This window comes from Motacilla alba, chromosome 2 (assembly GCF_015832195.1).
Source record: "Motacilla alba alba isolate MOTALB_02 chromosome 2, Motacilla_alba_V1.0_pri, whole genome shotgun sequence".
Classification (NCBI taxonomy): domain Eukaryota; kingdom Metazoa; phylum Chordata; class Aves; order Passeriformes; family Motacillidae; genus Motacilla; species Motacilla alba.
Genome location: NC_052017.1, coordinates 46,955,767 through 46,970,082, shown reverse-complemented (window position 1 = coordinate 46,970,082; position 14,316 = coordinate 46,955,767). Strand labels below are relative to the sequence as shown.

Here is a 14,316-nt window from a genome sequence, read left to right as displayed (position 1 = left end):
CTCCATTCAGCCAGGAGCACACAGTTCCTAGCATATGAAGAAGCATGTTTTCGAAACGTATTTTCAGCTCTGATTGCGTTAAAGAACGGGTGTTTCTGAGCTACCCGCGGAGTAAAACATTGACCTCTACCTGTGTTGATTTGCGTGGTAGTCATTGTCCTCAACAGTTTGCCTCAGTCTAGCTGTGCATGAGTGCAGGGATGAAATATGCCCCTTGGATTGGCAGCAGGACCAGTGACGTTCAGAGTTCCCGATAACTTCGCACAATGGAACGTGCCAAATGGAGTTGGAGGCTTTTAACAACCGTGCTCAGGCAGAGTGGCTGTGCACATATTGTCTGGGGGGGCACCATGACAGAACGTATAATTTACAGCTCACTGAGTTCTGTAAAAAAGCCCCGCTCAATATCAGTGTAGCACCACCATGTATTTTACTCAAAAAGGTTGGAATCTACTTTGATTACAGCTAAGTCAGTTCCAAGCCATAGCAGCTCTGCCCACTTCACCAGCATTGCTCTGTTTAATCAGCAACAAAGTTTGACCTGCTGATCAGCAAGAAATACTAAATTTGACCCTAACATTTTTCCCTATGATTGTACTTTAGATAGCACAAACACAGGTATGGGAATAGTACAGTAGAGATGCTAAACCAACCACTCAGCAACTTTTCAGCAACTGATGGTAAAAATTTCTTTTTCAAAATCCCCCAAGTCTTAGTGAAAGCTTATGATTCTAAAATGTAAATAGAGCTATTGATCACAATGAACAGATGTGCTCAGCATGCCAACACATCCATATCATTGTGTGTGAAAATAGACAATCACATCTATGTGCATTTGTACACATGAGTAGTCTTGTACATTCTACATTACTAATGCTTGCCTTGAGTATAATAATAATTTTATTGATTGTCTGTTTGGATGCTGATTTCCACATGTGCACCTCTCACTCTTGTTCATGTGTTAACCCTACAGAGAACTACTGCTCATGTTTAAGGCAACCATTTTTACTGCTTTTAGGAACTGTATATCTGAAAAAAGTTTCTTGCATTCAGAATCCTGAAATGGGGAAGCCTTTCCAACAAGGATAAAGCCATCCACTTACATTAACACCCCCTGCCAGCATTCGGGTTTCAGTAAATTTTCAATAACCTTTCCTGATTTGGAAAAGAAAAATATGTTAGTGCCACACATACATACACAGGGGCTTTTTCATATTAATTAGTACAGAAAACATTTCTATTGGAAAGGCCTGTGGTTATAGATTTTGTTAAGTAGGGCTCTTTGAAGTGTAATGTGGGAAACACTAGGGATACATTTGGCTGCCAGGTATGGATACCAGAATCTTCCACTAGATGGAAACTGAATTTTCTGTACTGTCATAGCTGTATCAGAGTCCTTGTTGCATGTCTAAATGAAATAAAAATGAAAGACTGGAGCTCTCAAGTTAGGGTGCCTGAGGTGGCCCACTGCTTTTGCATGAACAACAGAAATAATAACTGGTATTCCAGGTTTTGATGGAATTTGTTACTAATGCACTCAAAATGCTGCTATTTTGATATTAATATTTTAAAAATTTCTTTAGCTACTACCCTATGTGTAATTTAATGCCCAGTGACAGGTTTGTTAATAGTGTACCTTTTAGTATTTCCAAGATATTTCATAAGACTTAGCAAATTAAGGGTGAAAGGGTCTGGTATATGCCAATATATTTGAATATGGATACTTATAATTATGTTCAATCAGTATACCAGATACCTCAGTATCTCTGTAAAATACATTAATTCTGTAAATGGGGTAGGAAGCAAAGTCTGAGTTAAAAGACTATCACTCAGATCCATTTCTAAATTACCTTTCAAAGCAACAATCCTCTGGCTGTATATGGGAAGATAACTGTCCTTACTTTGCATATACAGTTATGTAATTTGAATATTTCATTGAGCTGGAATGTAATCTTGAGGTTGTAAAGGGCTGTTCTTTGAAAGTATCAGCTCAGTAATAAGAAGCAGTGCAGGAAGGCAATATGGATATTGGGCCCTGTTAGGAAAGGAATATATAGTAAGTGAGATGCTGGCACAGGTTGCCCAGAAAAGTTGTGGAAGCACCATCCCTGGCTTTGTTCAAGGCCAAATAGGATGGGGCTTTGAGCAACCTGGTACAGTGGAAGGTGTACCTGCCCATGGCCTGGTGGTTCAAACTAGATGATCTTTAAGGTCCCTTTCAACCCACACCATTCTATGATTATATAAAAAAGAAAACATTCCTGGATTGTAAGTTTGTGTAACCATGGTCTCCCTGCATCTAGAATACTCACATGGATGTCCCCATCTCAGAGGAGAAAAGCCTGTTTCTTATTATCTCCCCACATGAATTTCAAAGAGAAATGGTTGAACTGGAACTGGATTAGACTAATTTGGAAAGAGGTATTTTTATGCCAGAACAACAGCGTCAGCACAAGTAGCAATATCCTCTTTTGTAGACAGGTTCTTGGGTCTCCTCACCTTTAAGAGATGCCTTGGAGCTTAGGATCATCTGTAAATGGAAGAAGCTAAGACTGTGTTTTGGGAAAGCCTTCATCTTCTGCATAAAGCCAAGAATGTAATAAATGGCTTCATGTGTGTGGAGCCTTGCTGCAGCAGACAGATTTTTGAGGCAGGGTTTTGCCACATCACCAAGCAAGGCTCCAGTTCCTGCTCTACCAGGAGCAAGCAGAGTCGCCACAGGGTGGCCACAGCCTAGTCAGAAGGGTTTGCAGAGAGATATTTCTGTCCAAGGCCATTTTCTTGGACTTGTGTCTTCCTTCTGGGGGTACATTTAATGTACCTTGTATTCTGGAAATACCTTGTATTCTGGGGCTGTAGGGGTGAGAAAGAAATCCAACATCCAGAAACATGAGCAAAGAATGGCAAAGGACGATGTGCCAGGTGCCAGAAAACCCATTTAACAGGGTTTTACTCAGACAAATACACCTACAAATCTGAAACTTAGAGAAGCAGCTTTCACTATCCAGAAACTTCTTGACATCCCTAGGTATAATTCTAATTATAGAGCCTTTCAAACTTGTGCAGTAGAAGTGGATTTAAGTTAAATAGTCTGCTCAAACTGCCAGAGGCTTCACAGCTAAGCAATGAATTCCTCTAGTTCTGATTTTATTATTGGGGTATGTTTTTTTTTTTTCCTGAGCTTATTGGAAATGGCATTTTTTTATTACACTCTACCTTCAAATATATGGAAAGAAGTACTTCCCGATGTGTGAGTTTTCACCTTACTGCACTGAGCCAAATGGTTATGGTCTTGTCTTATCTCTTCAGAAATTAATAGCAGATGGGACAAGCCATCGCTAAAAGCGACAGGCATTTATTAATACCAGAGTCTAGTTTCTAATGCCTGGTAGGTATTATAATGCCAATGAATTTCTTTCAGAGAAAAACATCCTTCAACCTGTCAAGGTATTGAAACCTATTATTGAAGTGAGACAGCAGAATCAACTTACTGAAAGTTGTTTCTAAAGAAAATCATGTGCAACAGTAAAAGAAAAAAAAAAGCTATATTTAATGATGAAGCCTATTTATGTTGCCTTATATGTGTCCAGCTCATGATGAGAAATAAATCACATCTAAATATCAAGTGAATTAAAAGCAAGCAATAGCTGCTAATGACTGGCCAGATCTGGATGTGTCAGAGTACTTAAAAGTTTATATTCTTGTACATGTCATAAGTAATTAAAGCAATGAGATTTTTACAGTCAAAGACATCTGCCCTTTTTAGTATATAATTATTTTCCATTTTTAGCCAGTGGAATTAAGACCCATTAAATACTAGGACAACTGCTCAGCATTTCTGTTCCTGCCACTCAATGCAGAGGAAAATGATAAAAAGAGAGCAGGTTTGTAGTAAAAGCAAGGACAGTCTGAATTAACTTTCATTTATAGACACTAAACTCTTGAAGTTTACCTATAGCCCAACACCAGAGATAAGTTCTTCTAGAGGATAAATCTGAATTACTGGGGAGGCATGTTTCCATGAAAAAAAACAGGTAGAGCCGAGGTAGATTAGCCTCCCTCTGCTGCAGTGAGTCCCCTTAGAACATTTGCCCTCCCTCCTCACAGGGATCAATCTTTTTCCTGAGTATTTTAGAATCTCCAGCCCAAAAACTGCTCCTGATAGGATCAGCCTAAATGAAAGGCTTTGAGATCAGCAGGACCAAGACAAAAGCAAGCAACCCCCAGGGCACAGCTCACAAGGAGTAAGGAAGGCTCAACCAAGGGCAACTGATAAAAGCCCAGGTAGATGGGGAGGACAGAGACCACATCAGCCAATATCATGTGTTGGTGGAATGTGTTCCTTGGGAGCTCCTTTCCTACCAGAGGGTCGGGAGACTCTCCAAATTCACTTCCAGAGACTCCAGCTGTGGTGCCTAAGGAACAGCAGACCCTTTTGAAAATCAGCCAAGACTTTCTCTATCAGCTTGTCCCATGGAGCGTGGCATTTCATGTGGAATGACTGCACTTGAGGAGGAAGCATTTGGATAACCAAGGTGTGGTCTGCAGGTGCCCGAAGTGGGGAGGGTGTAATAGCATGAGCAGAAACATCCTCTCTGATAGTGAAGATGAGTTTGTGAGAGCAAATATTTTGAAGTTCGTCTCTGTGGGTTTTTCCCAAGTAGTCAGGCTGCTATTATTGTTATTTATATTCATATAGCATCTAGTAGCCTGAGGTATGGCATTAAGTACTGCTCAGACCCAGTGTTGGCTCCGTTAATTCTCATGTGAAGCAGATTTGCCTTTGGGCCTGGTTCAATAGACACAAAGGTGTCTATCTGACTTAATCAACATGAAAAATTTTCTTTTAATTGCTGTGAGACTACTCCTTGAGTGGGGCTACCTGCATGATTGTGTTTGTGATTAGGAATTCTGTTTATTTTGCAGAGCTGAACCAAAAATAGCTTTTTTTTCTCACTCCCTCTGTGGTACTTTGACAAACATGAGAGAGAAACTTACATCTTCAGCGGGAACTGTCTTGTTGTATAACAGAGAAAATGAAAAGATCAATGATATTTTTATCCTCAGCTCAATTTTTTGGATTTTGAGCTGTTTATCCATAATTCCTTTTTGCTGCAGCCCCTGACTGCAGGTGCAGGAGCACTGGGTTACACAGCATAGGCAAAATGAGAAGCACTTGTCTCTGCTGCAGTAGGTGACACTGTCAACTCCAACCTAAAGAATTCTATGATTCTGTAGAATCCTGCAGCTCATAAAGCAAAAAATGAGAGGTAAAAAAACAAAAGCTGTGCACCTTGAAAAATATGAGAGGATTAGCTTCTCCCTGCCTCTCTGCTTGGACTCCTTTTTGTCTTTCTGACATCCAGACAGCATGATTGATAGATGAACATCTGACCTTGGTAAGAAGAAAGGAAAGCACAGAAAGATTGTGTGGTTTTGTGGTTAAGTTATCATTTAGGTAATTTAATTTTTCTGAGCCTCCATCCTCATTAATAAAATAGACATAGAGGTCAGGGCAAGGGTAGTCCCTGTTGTCTGCAGGTTGTTCATGTGTGTTAATAATATAGCCTTTGTGTAATGACTTTTAGAGGTGTTATGGTGTGTTCACAGGATGTGCAGTGCCATCTCAGTGCTAAAGGGTGGAGTCAGTCAGCAGGTCTGTTACCACCCTACCCTGGCAAAGGAGCCAGGGTCTGTTTTCTGTCCCTGAGGCCAGTGCAGGGCATTATTTGCACTAAAACAGCTGAACTCTTGATCTCTTGTACTCTTTAACATCCACCCCAACGACTGTGGGAGTGCTGGATGTCCTGTCCCTGGAAACATTCCAGATCAGGTTGAACAGGGCTCTGAACAGCCTCATCTAGGTGGAGATGGCCCTGCTCACTGCAGGGCTTGGACTGTAAAAGTCCCTTCCAACCCAAACTATTTTATGATAAGGCTGTAGTAAGCTTAAACCTGGACCAGAGGGCCCTGGCCTGTTCTTTGAGACCAAGACCTGAACACACCATACATTTCATCTTGGACTTTCCCTTTACTTTTAGTTTGGGTCTTTATTATTCAACTTTTTTTTTTTTTTTCCAGCCGTTTTGTTTTTAATTAGCTGTTAATTCCTGGGACTAGTTAGCCTCTGGCTATTTGGGGAGTTGGGGAGAGAAGCAGGAAAGAAGGAATATCTTGCTTCAGGGTTTTTCTTGGTTGCATCTGTCTCCATTTATTCTTCAGTTCTTTTAGGCTGACTGGAGGTAATGGTTCTTAGCATGCTTTATAAATCATTCTGCAGAGGATCTTGAGTGAGCCTTTTATTTAGTAAGTATGGAGAAGTGGGCTTTTATCCCTGCAAAAGCGGTGACAAATTCACGTAATTTCTTCTGGATTACTGTATTTGTGATAGAAGAAGTAAAAACAGAGTCAAAAATATTGGTCTTGCAGCAAGTTCCAATTGCCATACCTACTCTTTTACTTGCCACAGAAGCACCAGAGTTATTTACGTTGATAAAGAGCACTTTGATTTAATAGCACATAGGCAGGGGTGCTTGGAAGGAATTTAGAAGCGCACTCTGAAGAGTTGTGCCAGTCTGAAAACCTGAACAGTAATGTTCTTGAGCTTTGGAAAAAGGTGAATCTGCAGCCAAATCAAATTGCTGCAGCTCACCTCCATTTCTAGACCCTGCTAGAGCAATTCTTAGAGATGAGATTGCTTGCACAGGAGAGGAAACAGGATTCAGTTACAGGGATTTCAAAGAGAAATCTTTATTCAGGCTGCTGGAAACTGGCACCCTGGCTCCTGGTCCCCATCGGTCTGGGATACCTGACTGTCTTGCACAGGCTCTGAGTCTAGGCAGGGCCATCACTCCGGCTGCCAGGTCTGACTACAGTGGGCAGACTTGGCATCACCAAAGCTGTATTCCTCATAAAATGTTGAAGCCACTGCAGAGAAAGCACAATGCTGAGCTACAGCGATTTAAAATTGACTTGAAATGAATGCTCATCGTGTGGATTTTGAATGGCTTTTCCATGGGGATCATGTTGAATCTATTTAATCCCCAAAACAGCAGAGAGAAAAGTGCTGCACATATCAAGAAACACTTTGCTAGCCCTGTTCACACCCAGATTAGTGATGAGAAATAACCAGATACGTAGGTCATAGGAAGTGGTTTCTTTCCAACCACAGAGGCAGAGCACAATGAACTGTGAAGTCATTTTGGTTTTAATAAATGTGTTACTGGGCTCAGCAAGCCTGTGTGTACTGAGCATCACTGGGCTTCACCAGAAAGTCCGTGAAGAAGTGATGCACAGATGCTTTGTCATGGTCAGCACATACATCTGTGGAATGACTTCTCTTCTGTAGGCAGTCACAAACATTTGGTTTCTGGTTTTTGTACCTCTCTGTGCTGCTTGCCTGGAGAGGTATAAAAGTCCTGCTAAGTACAGACCTGTGCCTTTTTTCTTGTGAGATAAAATGAGAGAGCAGGTGATCAAGCAGGCAGTTGTAACAATGCCTATCCCTTTGACTCCTCAATTTTTAACCTTGAGAGAATGGAGTCATTTTTCCAGGAGCACCATACAGTGCTGTCTGTAAAAGCCAGGCTGTTCTGTGTGCTCCTCTGGAATCAGCATCCTCTAATAACTTACAAGGTTTCAATGAAGACAGAAATTCACTGATATTTTTTTCCCCTTGAACACATATCTGCCATGGAGTATCTCAAGAAATGAAATGCCCAAAGATGCCAGAAATACCTCTGTGGTGCAGGGCGCTTCATAACATTTCACCAGTAATGGTATTCCCTCTTTTTGTTTTTTTTGTTTTCTTGAAGGATGCGTGCTTGTGGTGTCTGTCATTGAACAGCTTGCACAGTGGCACAACAGTACAGTGAAGGCAGCTGTGGAGAGACTGTGTGACTACATACCTGGTAAGTACCAAATAATGTGCCATATGTCGCGATGCTGCTGATGTATTTCCCTGTTAATTAAAAACTCGCATGGGAAGTCTGAAAAAACTTTATCCACTTCTTGTGCAGTACCTCAAATGTGTAGATGGGAGATAGCAAGTTGCTTTTTACGGGGAAGTCAGTGACATGGCTTCACTTAGATTCAGAGCTGGGGTTTTGTTCCAAAAGTTAGAATGAATGGAGCTATATTAAGCCCCACACACATGTGAGCACCAACACATGCAGACCAGTTCCCTTCCTTTTTCTCCCCTTAGTCTCTTTGTTAGCAGCTTAAAAATAGATTCACTGTATGCCCCACCACTCCTGCTGCTTGTTGACACGGGTCTTTATAGCAACAGTGAAGATGAAAATGTTTTCAGTGGGTATGGGAACTGCTATTGTAAAATTTTAAAAATGAGATGAGGCTAACAGGTGTAAGATGTGAGCATTTGATGTGCACAGAAAAGCTACTGAAAAGTAATTGGTGATACAAATTTCAAAAGCGATATCTATTGCATGAGAATATATGTAAGACTTCCCTTTTTCTGCCTCTTATTTTATCTACCCAAAAGAGGGTGGAGCTCCACAAGCACACCCCTAAATAGAGAACAGTTTGAATGCCAGAATAGCTTTGTGCCTCACAGACCAATCCTATAACTATTTAAGTAGCTAGATCTCACATTCATGATATCTTTTTAATGTTATTAATGTAAAAAGATGGCTTAGGATTCTTCATTAAAATGTCATTTTTATATGATTTCATGAATTGTGTCTCTGAGAAACCATTTCGCTCTGTATACCCCAGTTTCACAGAGGATATGTGTAGAATATTAATTCCCTCCTTTCCAAGGAAGGATTTCCCAAGGCAGAATGGGGCAGGGAGCTAATTGCTAGGATTCATTCATCGATAGAATGACGCTTATCTGATTTCCATTCCATAAGTCATATCCTCAATGCTGTAAATTACAGGCACATAACCATGAAGTTGCAATTAGAAGCACTGATCCTGCTATTAAAACACAATTTTCTTCTTTAAATTATGACATGCTAGCTCTGTGTTCATGAGTCACTCAGTGGACCTTGTTCTTCTGACATGTCAAGATATTTCTTTTCAGCTGCCATTCTTTACACACATAAAATCCTATTATCCCTTTAGTTGAATCTGTATAATCCAGTTACCTTCTGAGATGCATGGATATACCCAGTAGAAAAAAAAAAAAACTGACCCTGAACTTGAAAGGAGTGAAAAATCCTATGGATTGTGTGGGAGCTACAGTGTAACCTGATTTATCCTCTCCTGGGAGGTGAACACTGCAGCCCAGCAGGAATCAACGGTGTCCTCTTGCTGCTTGAAACAGTAGAAAAGCCTTGGATGCTTATGAAGAGCAAACCTACTAAAGCAGGTCACGCATTTCACACGGAGAGACAATTTCATTATTATGCACATGCCTACAATCCATAGCAAGGATAACAGCAACAAATTAATGGCAGCGAGGCTTTTCCTAAGGCATAAAAACCTTAGAAAGTGGATTTTTTGAGTGCCTCCTATAATTCTGATTACAATCGAGTCAGGTTTGGATCAAGCCTTCTGTAAAGTTATGTGATGTTCAAGAACAAAAAATGCTTAGAGAAAAAGAGAGAAATTTTCAGTACCTGTCAGTCCCACTCAATCTCACGGGCTGTGTAGAAAACAGAACACAGCCTCATTTGTATGGAAATACTTGCAATGTGTGTGATTCAAGCCACATGGCAAATAGACCTATGACAATAAGAACAGTAAAGTCATGAGTGAAGAAGGCTCTTGAGCAGATAGAAAGGCCAGGTCTGGGGGAAGGGGCAGTATTCACAGTGTAAGAGGTGTTCTTAGCAAGAATGTATGTTTACCTGGATACTGACTGTCTGCTTGATGACACAGAGGTGTCTGATACCTGAAATGTGCTTTGAGACCCTCTGCCTCCGGCTTTGCCTCTGAGTCATGCTCTGCTTCTGTGTTGACCACTGCTGTGTAAACACCTTAGAGCTCAAGTGCAAATGGCAATGTGATAATAGCATCTTTTTTGCAAATATTTGTCCTCTGGGGCTCAGCCAGCATTTGTGTTTCCAGGACTATGAAGCTATATAGGAAAACCTTCTGCACTGTTCTTAGGGGATCTAAGGAATCTTAGGGGATCTCTTTTACCTGAAGCAAGTACACTCTACATTTTCTCTGAGTTTTCCAGAATTTAGTTCTGTTTAAGCTCTTTTCTTGCCCCTGAATACCCACGGTTATTCATAATTTTTCTCTTTCTCTCCTCCTCTTTTCTGACTTACACTGCTTCTTCCTAACAGAGATTTCTCTTTGCAATTTCTCCTCTCCTTATGTGTGTTAGCAGAGCTGAAGATTTGTGAACACATGAATGCAGCCTGGCTCCAATGCCAAGTCCTGTAAATGCTGTCTGGGGCTTTGGTCTTGGTGTTTTGTTGAAAGCCAAAGCCTGAATGGCATCTGAATCTTCCAAGAGGACTTTATGTGCTCAACGATAATTTAACATTATTACTATTCCTTTTACCTCCCGTCATTTTTTAGACCATAGGGTAATTGCATGTTAAGTTTCCTATATGCATTAAGGAAATCCGTGTGACCAGCAAAACACCTTTATCAGCTCCCCAGAGCTGATAGGCAGCCAAACTCTGCTCTCTTCTCAGACACCAGGAGAGGTTACAGAAGCCAGCTGGCTCCTCCAGAGCCAAAAATGTTGTGGAAACCAGCTGGTTTGGGAAACTCATAAGGAGACCATCGCCCATGATGCACTGGAGAGGTGTTGGGGAAGCCAGCCACGTTTGCCCGCAGGCTACCTTAGGGAGCCAGGTACCCCACTGGCAAGCCTCATCAGAGAGTGTTCTAATCAGCAGTGATGCCAAACACAGGGTTATTGATGTCTGCAACATCTTTCATTTTAGGTGAACAAGAATAAAATCTAATTCTAGTCAGGAGACCAATTTTTACTTGCAGATTGCTTCTAAAGAGCCAATAGTAAGGAGTTATGTGGCAAAGGAGGCAAAGAAATGAAGCTAATAACTTGATTGAAATAAAACACCTGTCATGGAATAAGAAAAATCAGCTACTGTAGTTACAGAAGCTGCCTGCAACACCATGAGTAGGAGGGTGTTGGGAAAATTATCTCTTCGTTCCCTGATATGCCTTCCTGGTGCCAGTCCTCCTTCCTCTGGTGCAAGTTGCCAGCTGGCAGGAGAGCAGCTGTGGGAGCAGGAGCACACCCATGCCCACCAGTGGAGTCCCTGACACAAGGATTTTTACCCTCCACAGAGCAGAACTACCTACCCTGTATGCAGCAGCCCCCCAGCCCTGGGCATGTCCAGCCTGGCACTGGTTAAAATGGAATATTCAGCCCAAAGTCAGAGGGAAGTGACTGCTTTGGGTGTTTCTGTGGCTTTTCTCTGGGAAAGATGAGAATACTCTGTGCTTTCTTCCTCAGGTACAGATAGTTATCTGTCTGGATAATAGAGGTGCAAGAGAAAACTCTAAGGAGTTTGAGGAGCTGCAAGTTTGTTGTCACAGCACTTCTGGGAGCCTGTCTCTTATGACATTTCACAGCACCACCCCAGCTGGAGCAAAGCTTGGCACCTCCTTTGCAGGATATGTGCAGTTACCCAGCTCTAGTCTGTTTAGGCCAAGAAACAGGCAGTTTTCCTTCATGGGACTGTCAGATCAGTGCCCTGCTTGTATTCAAACCCCCACTCTCCCTCAGTGTCGTTGCTCGGGTGCATGGGTCACCTGTTATTTTACAATTGTACCTTAAAGGAATCTCTGATGACCTGTCTTATCAATGACATGCTTCACACATGTTAAGGAAACCACCTGAGCCAGCATCCCAAAAAGGCACATGGCTGTAGACTGTGAAAGGAAGCCAAATGAAAAGTGTCAGGTATTTCTTTGAATGCAATTACTCCTGCACAACTCCTGCTCTACACAAAACATATTCTCTTAAAGCCCCCAGAAGCTCCAAGGCAGTTCTAGGAGTAGCATCAAGCCCAATATCACTCTCTGTGCTTTGATTTATGTGTTTGTTTTCCTCCTTCTTTCAAACCTGAGATGTTTGTTTAAAGTGCTTAGAAGATGCTGTGGCATGCACAATTTCTTTTGGCTTTTCCATTATTCCATACTCAGAAAAATTATAAAAAGCTAGTTATCCTTTTTAGTCTTTATCATGTGACTTACCTAAAGCCAGAAGGGTTTTAGGCAAGATTAGAAATTCAGATTTTCCCATTCTCTGGTGCTACACTGAGGTCAGAGATTCATTCATATGCCTTCCCCTAAGGTAAATCAGCATTCACCTTAATGAACCAACTGCTTCTGTATTTTGACTGCTACGAAACTAGTTTCACCATATTCAATTACTTTAAAAAAAAAAATTAAATATTATGTTTTCTAGAAAAACTGCAAGGTTTCTGTTATGTGCTTGCTGAACTTTACGGGCCACACATAGCTGAACTGTAAGTATTGCTGTGTCCTCTCAGATTTTTGCTTAGTTTGTTCTTGACATGTACAGATGTGCTGTCAGGTTGAAGTGGAGAGATTTCACTCCTAAAATCACATTATTTTAAAGCAGGGATGCTTCACAGTGATTCTGGTTTGGCATTTGGCACAGCTATTCCTGAGTGAATAAACACAGGCTGCCACTGGTAACCATTTTGATATTCCATTTAAATCTCAGATCAGGCCCACCTGATATAATTATCTTTTGAAATTCAACTCATTTGGCTGAGGGAGGAATTTGAATAACCTGTGTGTGTGAGACAGGTTCTATAAAAACACACAGTTGTTGCTTGGCTCTTGCTTTCCTTTCTACCTTTAATCAGGCTTTCTAATTGTCAGCCCCTACATGCTCTCAGCCCCGACCTTGATGTGTACTCTTGGGGAAGCCTACTATTTAATCTAAGTGATTAAAAAAATAAAATGTAGGTCATTTTCTTCCTCTTTGAAAGTTGTTAGTTTAATTAACAGAGCTTTTACTAGACCTTCTTCTTCCCTAGGGCTTTTATTTTTGTTTTTAAAACTAGCCAAGGGACTGCAAAGTGCTTACAGGACTTAGAAATTATGTAATCAAACCTTTTAATTTAATTCCTAATTAGCCCAGAGGTGTGTCCCAAAAAGGAAGCAACAATCCTGGCACTCGTGCTTGGTGATTAAAGGTTAAGGATCTTTGAAGGATTTCTGGTTATGTTGTTGAGTTAATGATTGAACATTCATACGTGCCAAATTGCATATGCATTAACTTTAACCTTTAAATCTTTGTCAGACTTATGATTGATTAAAAAACTAGAATAGTTATAATGCATTTGATTCAGGTGCTGCATGTAGAGCACAGTCCTTTTTCATCATCCTGGGTTCCAATTTTAAATGCTGAGTAGGATGTCATGGCAGAAAATCGTTAGAACCCAACACTGTACTGAGCAGCGGTTATGGGCCACGGTGAAGTGAGCTGAGATTATTGTGTGGCGTGTTGGGAAGATTTAGCTTCCCATGAAAATAGCTTCTACTTTCAAGAGCCCAGAAAGACATAATAGTCTTTGTTTATGCACCATTTCATTTAGCATAGACAGAGAAATGAATGCCGATGTGGTTTGCCATTCCTTGAGGCTGTGTAAACAGGATCCAGGAGAACCACTTTGTCATCTCTACTCTCCTCCAAAGGTGAGTTGGTTTCCAACTTTTCTTAAAACTACTGATTGTGGGATGTCTTTTAAGCTGGAATTGAACCGTTTGGAGGCTTCCACTGCACATTCATTGTCTAGGAAATAAACATTTAGAGCATGGACATTCCTAAAAAATGTCTGTTTGAACAAAAGGTGCATAACACACATTAGCTGTGTGGACCATCATCCACTGGGTTGAGGGTGCGTGGGAGTCACAGGACCAAATTCTCCTGTACCAGTCTGGATCAGAGAGGAAGAGTAGGGACTTTATTGTTAAACAGGACAATAACCCAAAGCAGATACTCAGCTGAGGTTCATCTGTGCCACCACATTACAAGGCACAACAAGTGATCCCAACATTGCCTGATCTGCCATGCAGCCTGCGTGGGCAGAAGTTACCTGCTGCAAATGCAGGGCTATTTGACTTGGATTAGTCTGCAGTGCAAGAGGTTAAAGCTAATGTGCATTATCTTTTGCCACAGGCTGAAATCATGTTTAATTACCACGACTTCTCTGATGTACAGTTACGTGCTACAACATTTGCATGTCCTTGATTACATGTCCTAGACCTTTGCTATGCTTGCACATGTACATATAGACATAGGTGTCTAAATATGTGCAGTTTGTTTTGGGATTCTTTTGATTGCAAATAATTTTTTCTGTCCCAGCCATCACGCACCTCCAGTCACAC

General features: G+C 41.2%; 1 protein-coding gene across 3 annotated transcripts in view; it reads left to right on the top strand.

The window, feature by feature from the left end:
- AOAH (acyloxyacyl hydrolase) overlaps positions 1 to 14,316 on the top strand; it is a 74,237-nt gene that overhangs the window by 6,550 nt on the left and 53,371 nt on the right. For all 3 annotated transcript variants that reach the window (XM_038127923.1, XM_038127922.1, XM_038127920.1), the window contains exons 3-5: positions 7,815 to 7,910; positions 12,362 to 12,422; positions 13,524 to 13,623. In XM_038127923.1, coding sequence (XP_037983851.1) covers positions 7,815 to 7,910; positions 12,362 to 12,422; positions 13,524 to 13,623 — 257 coding nt within the window. The remainder of the gene's footprint in view (positions 1 to 7,814; positions 7,911 to 12,361; positions 12,423 to 13,523; positions 13,624 to 14,316) is intronic.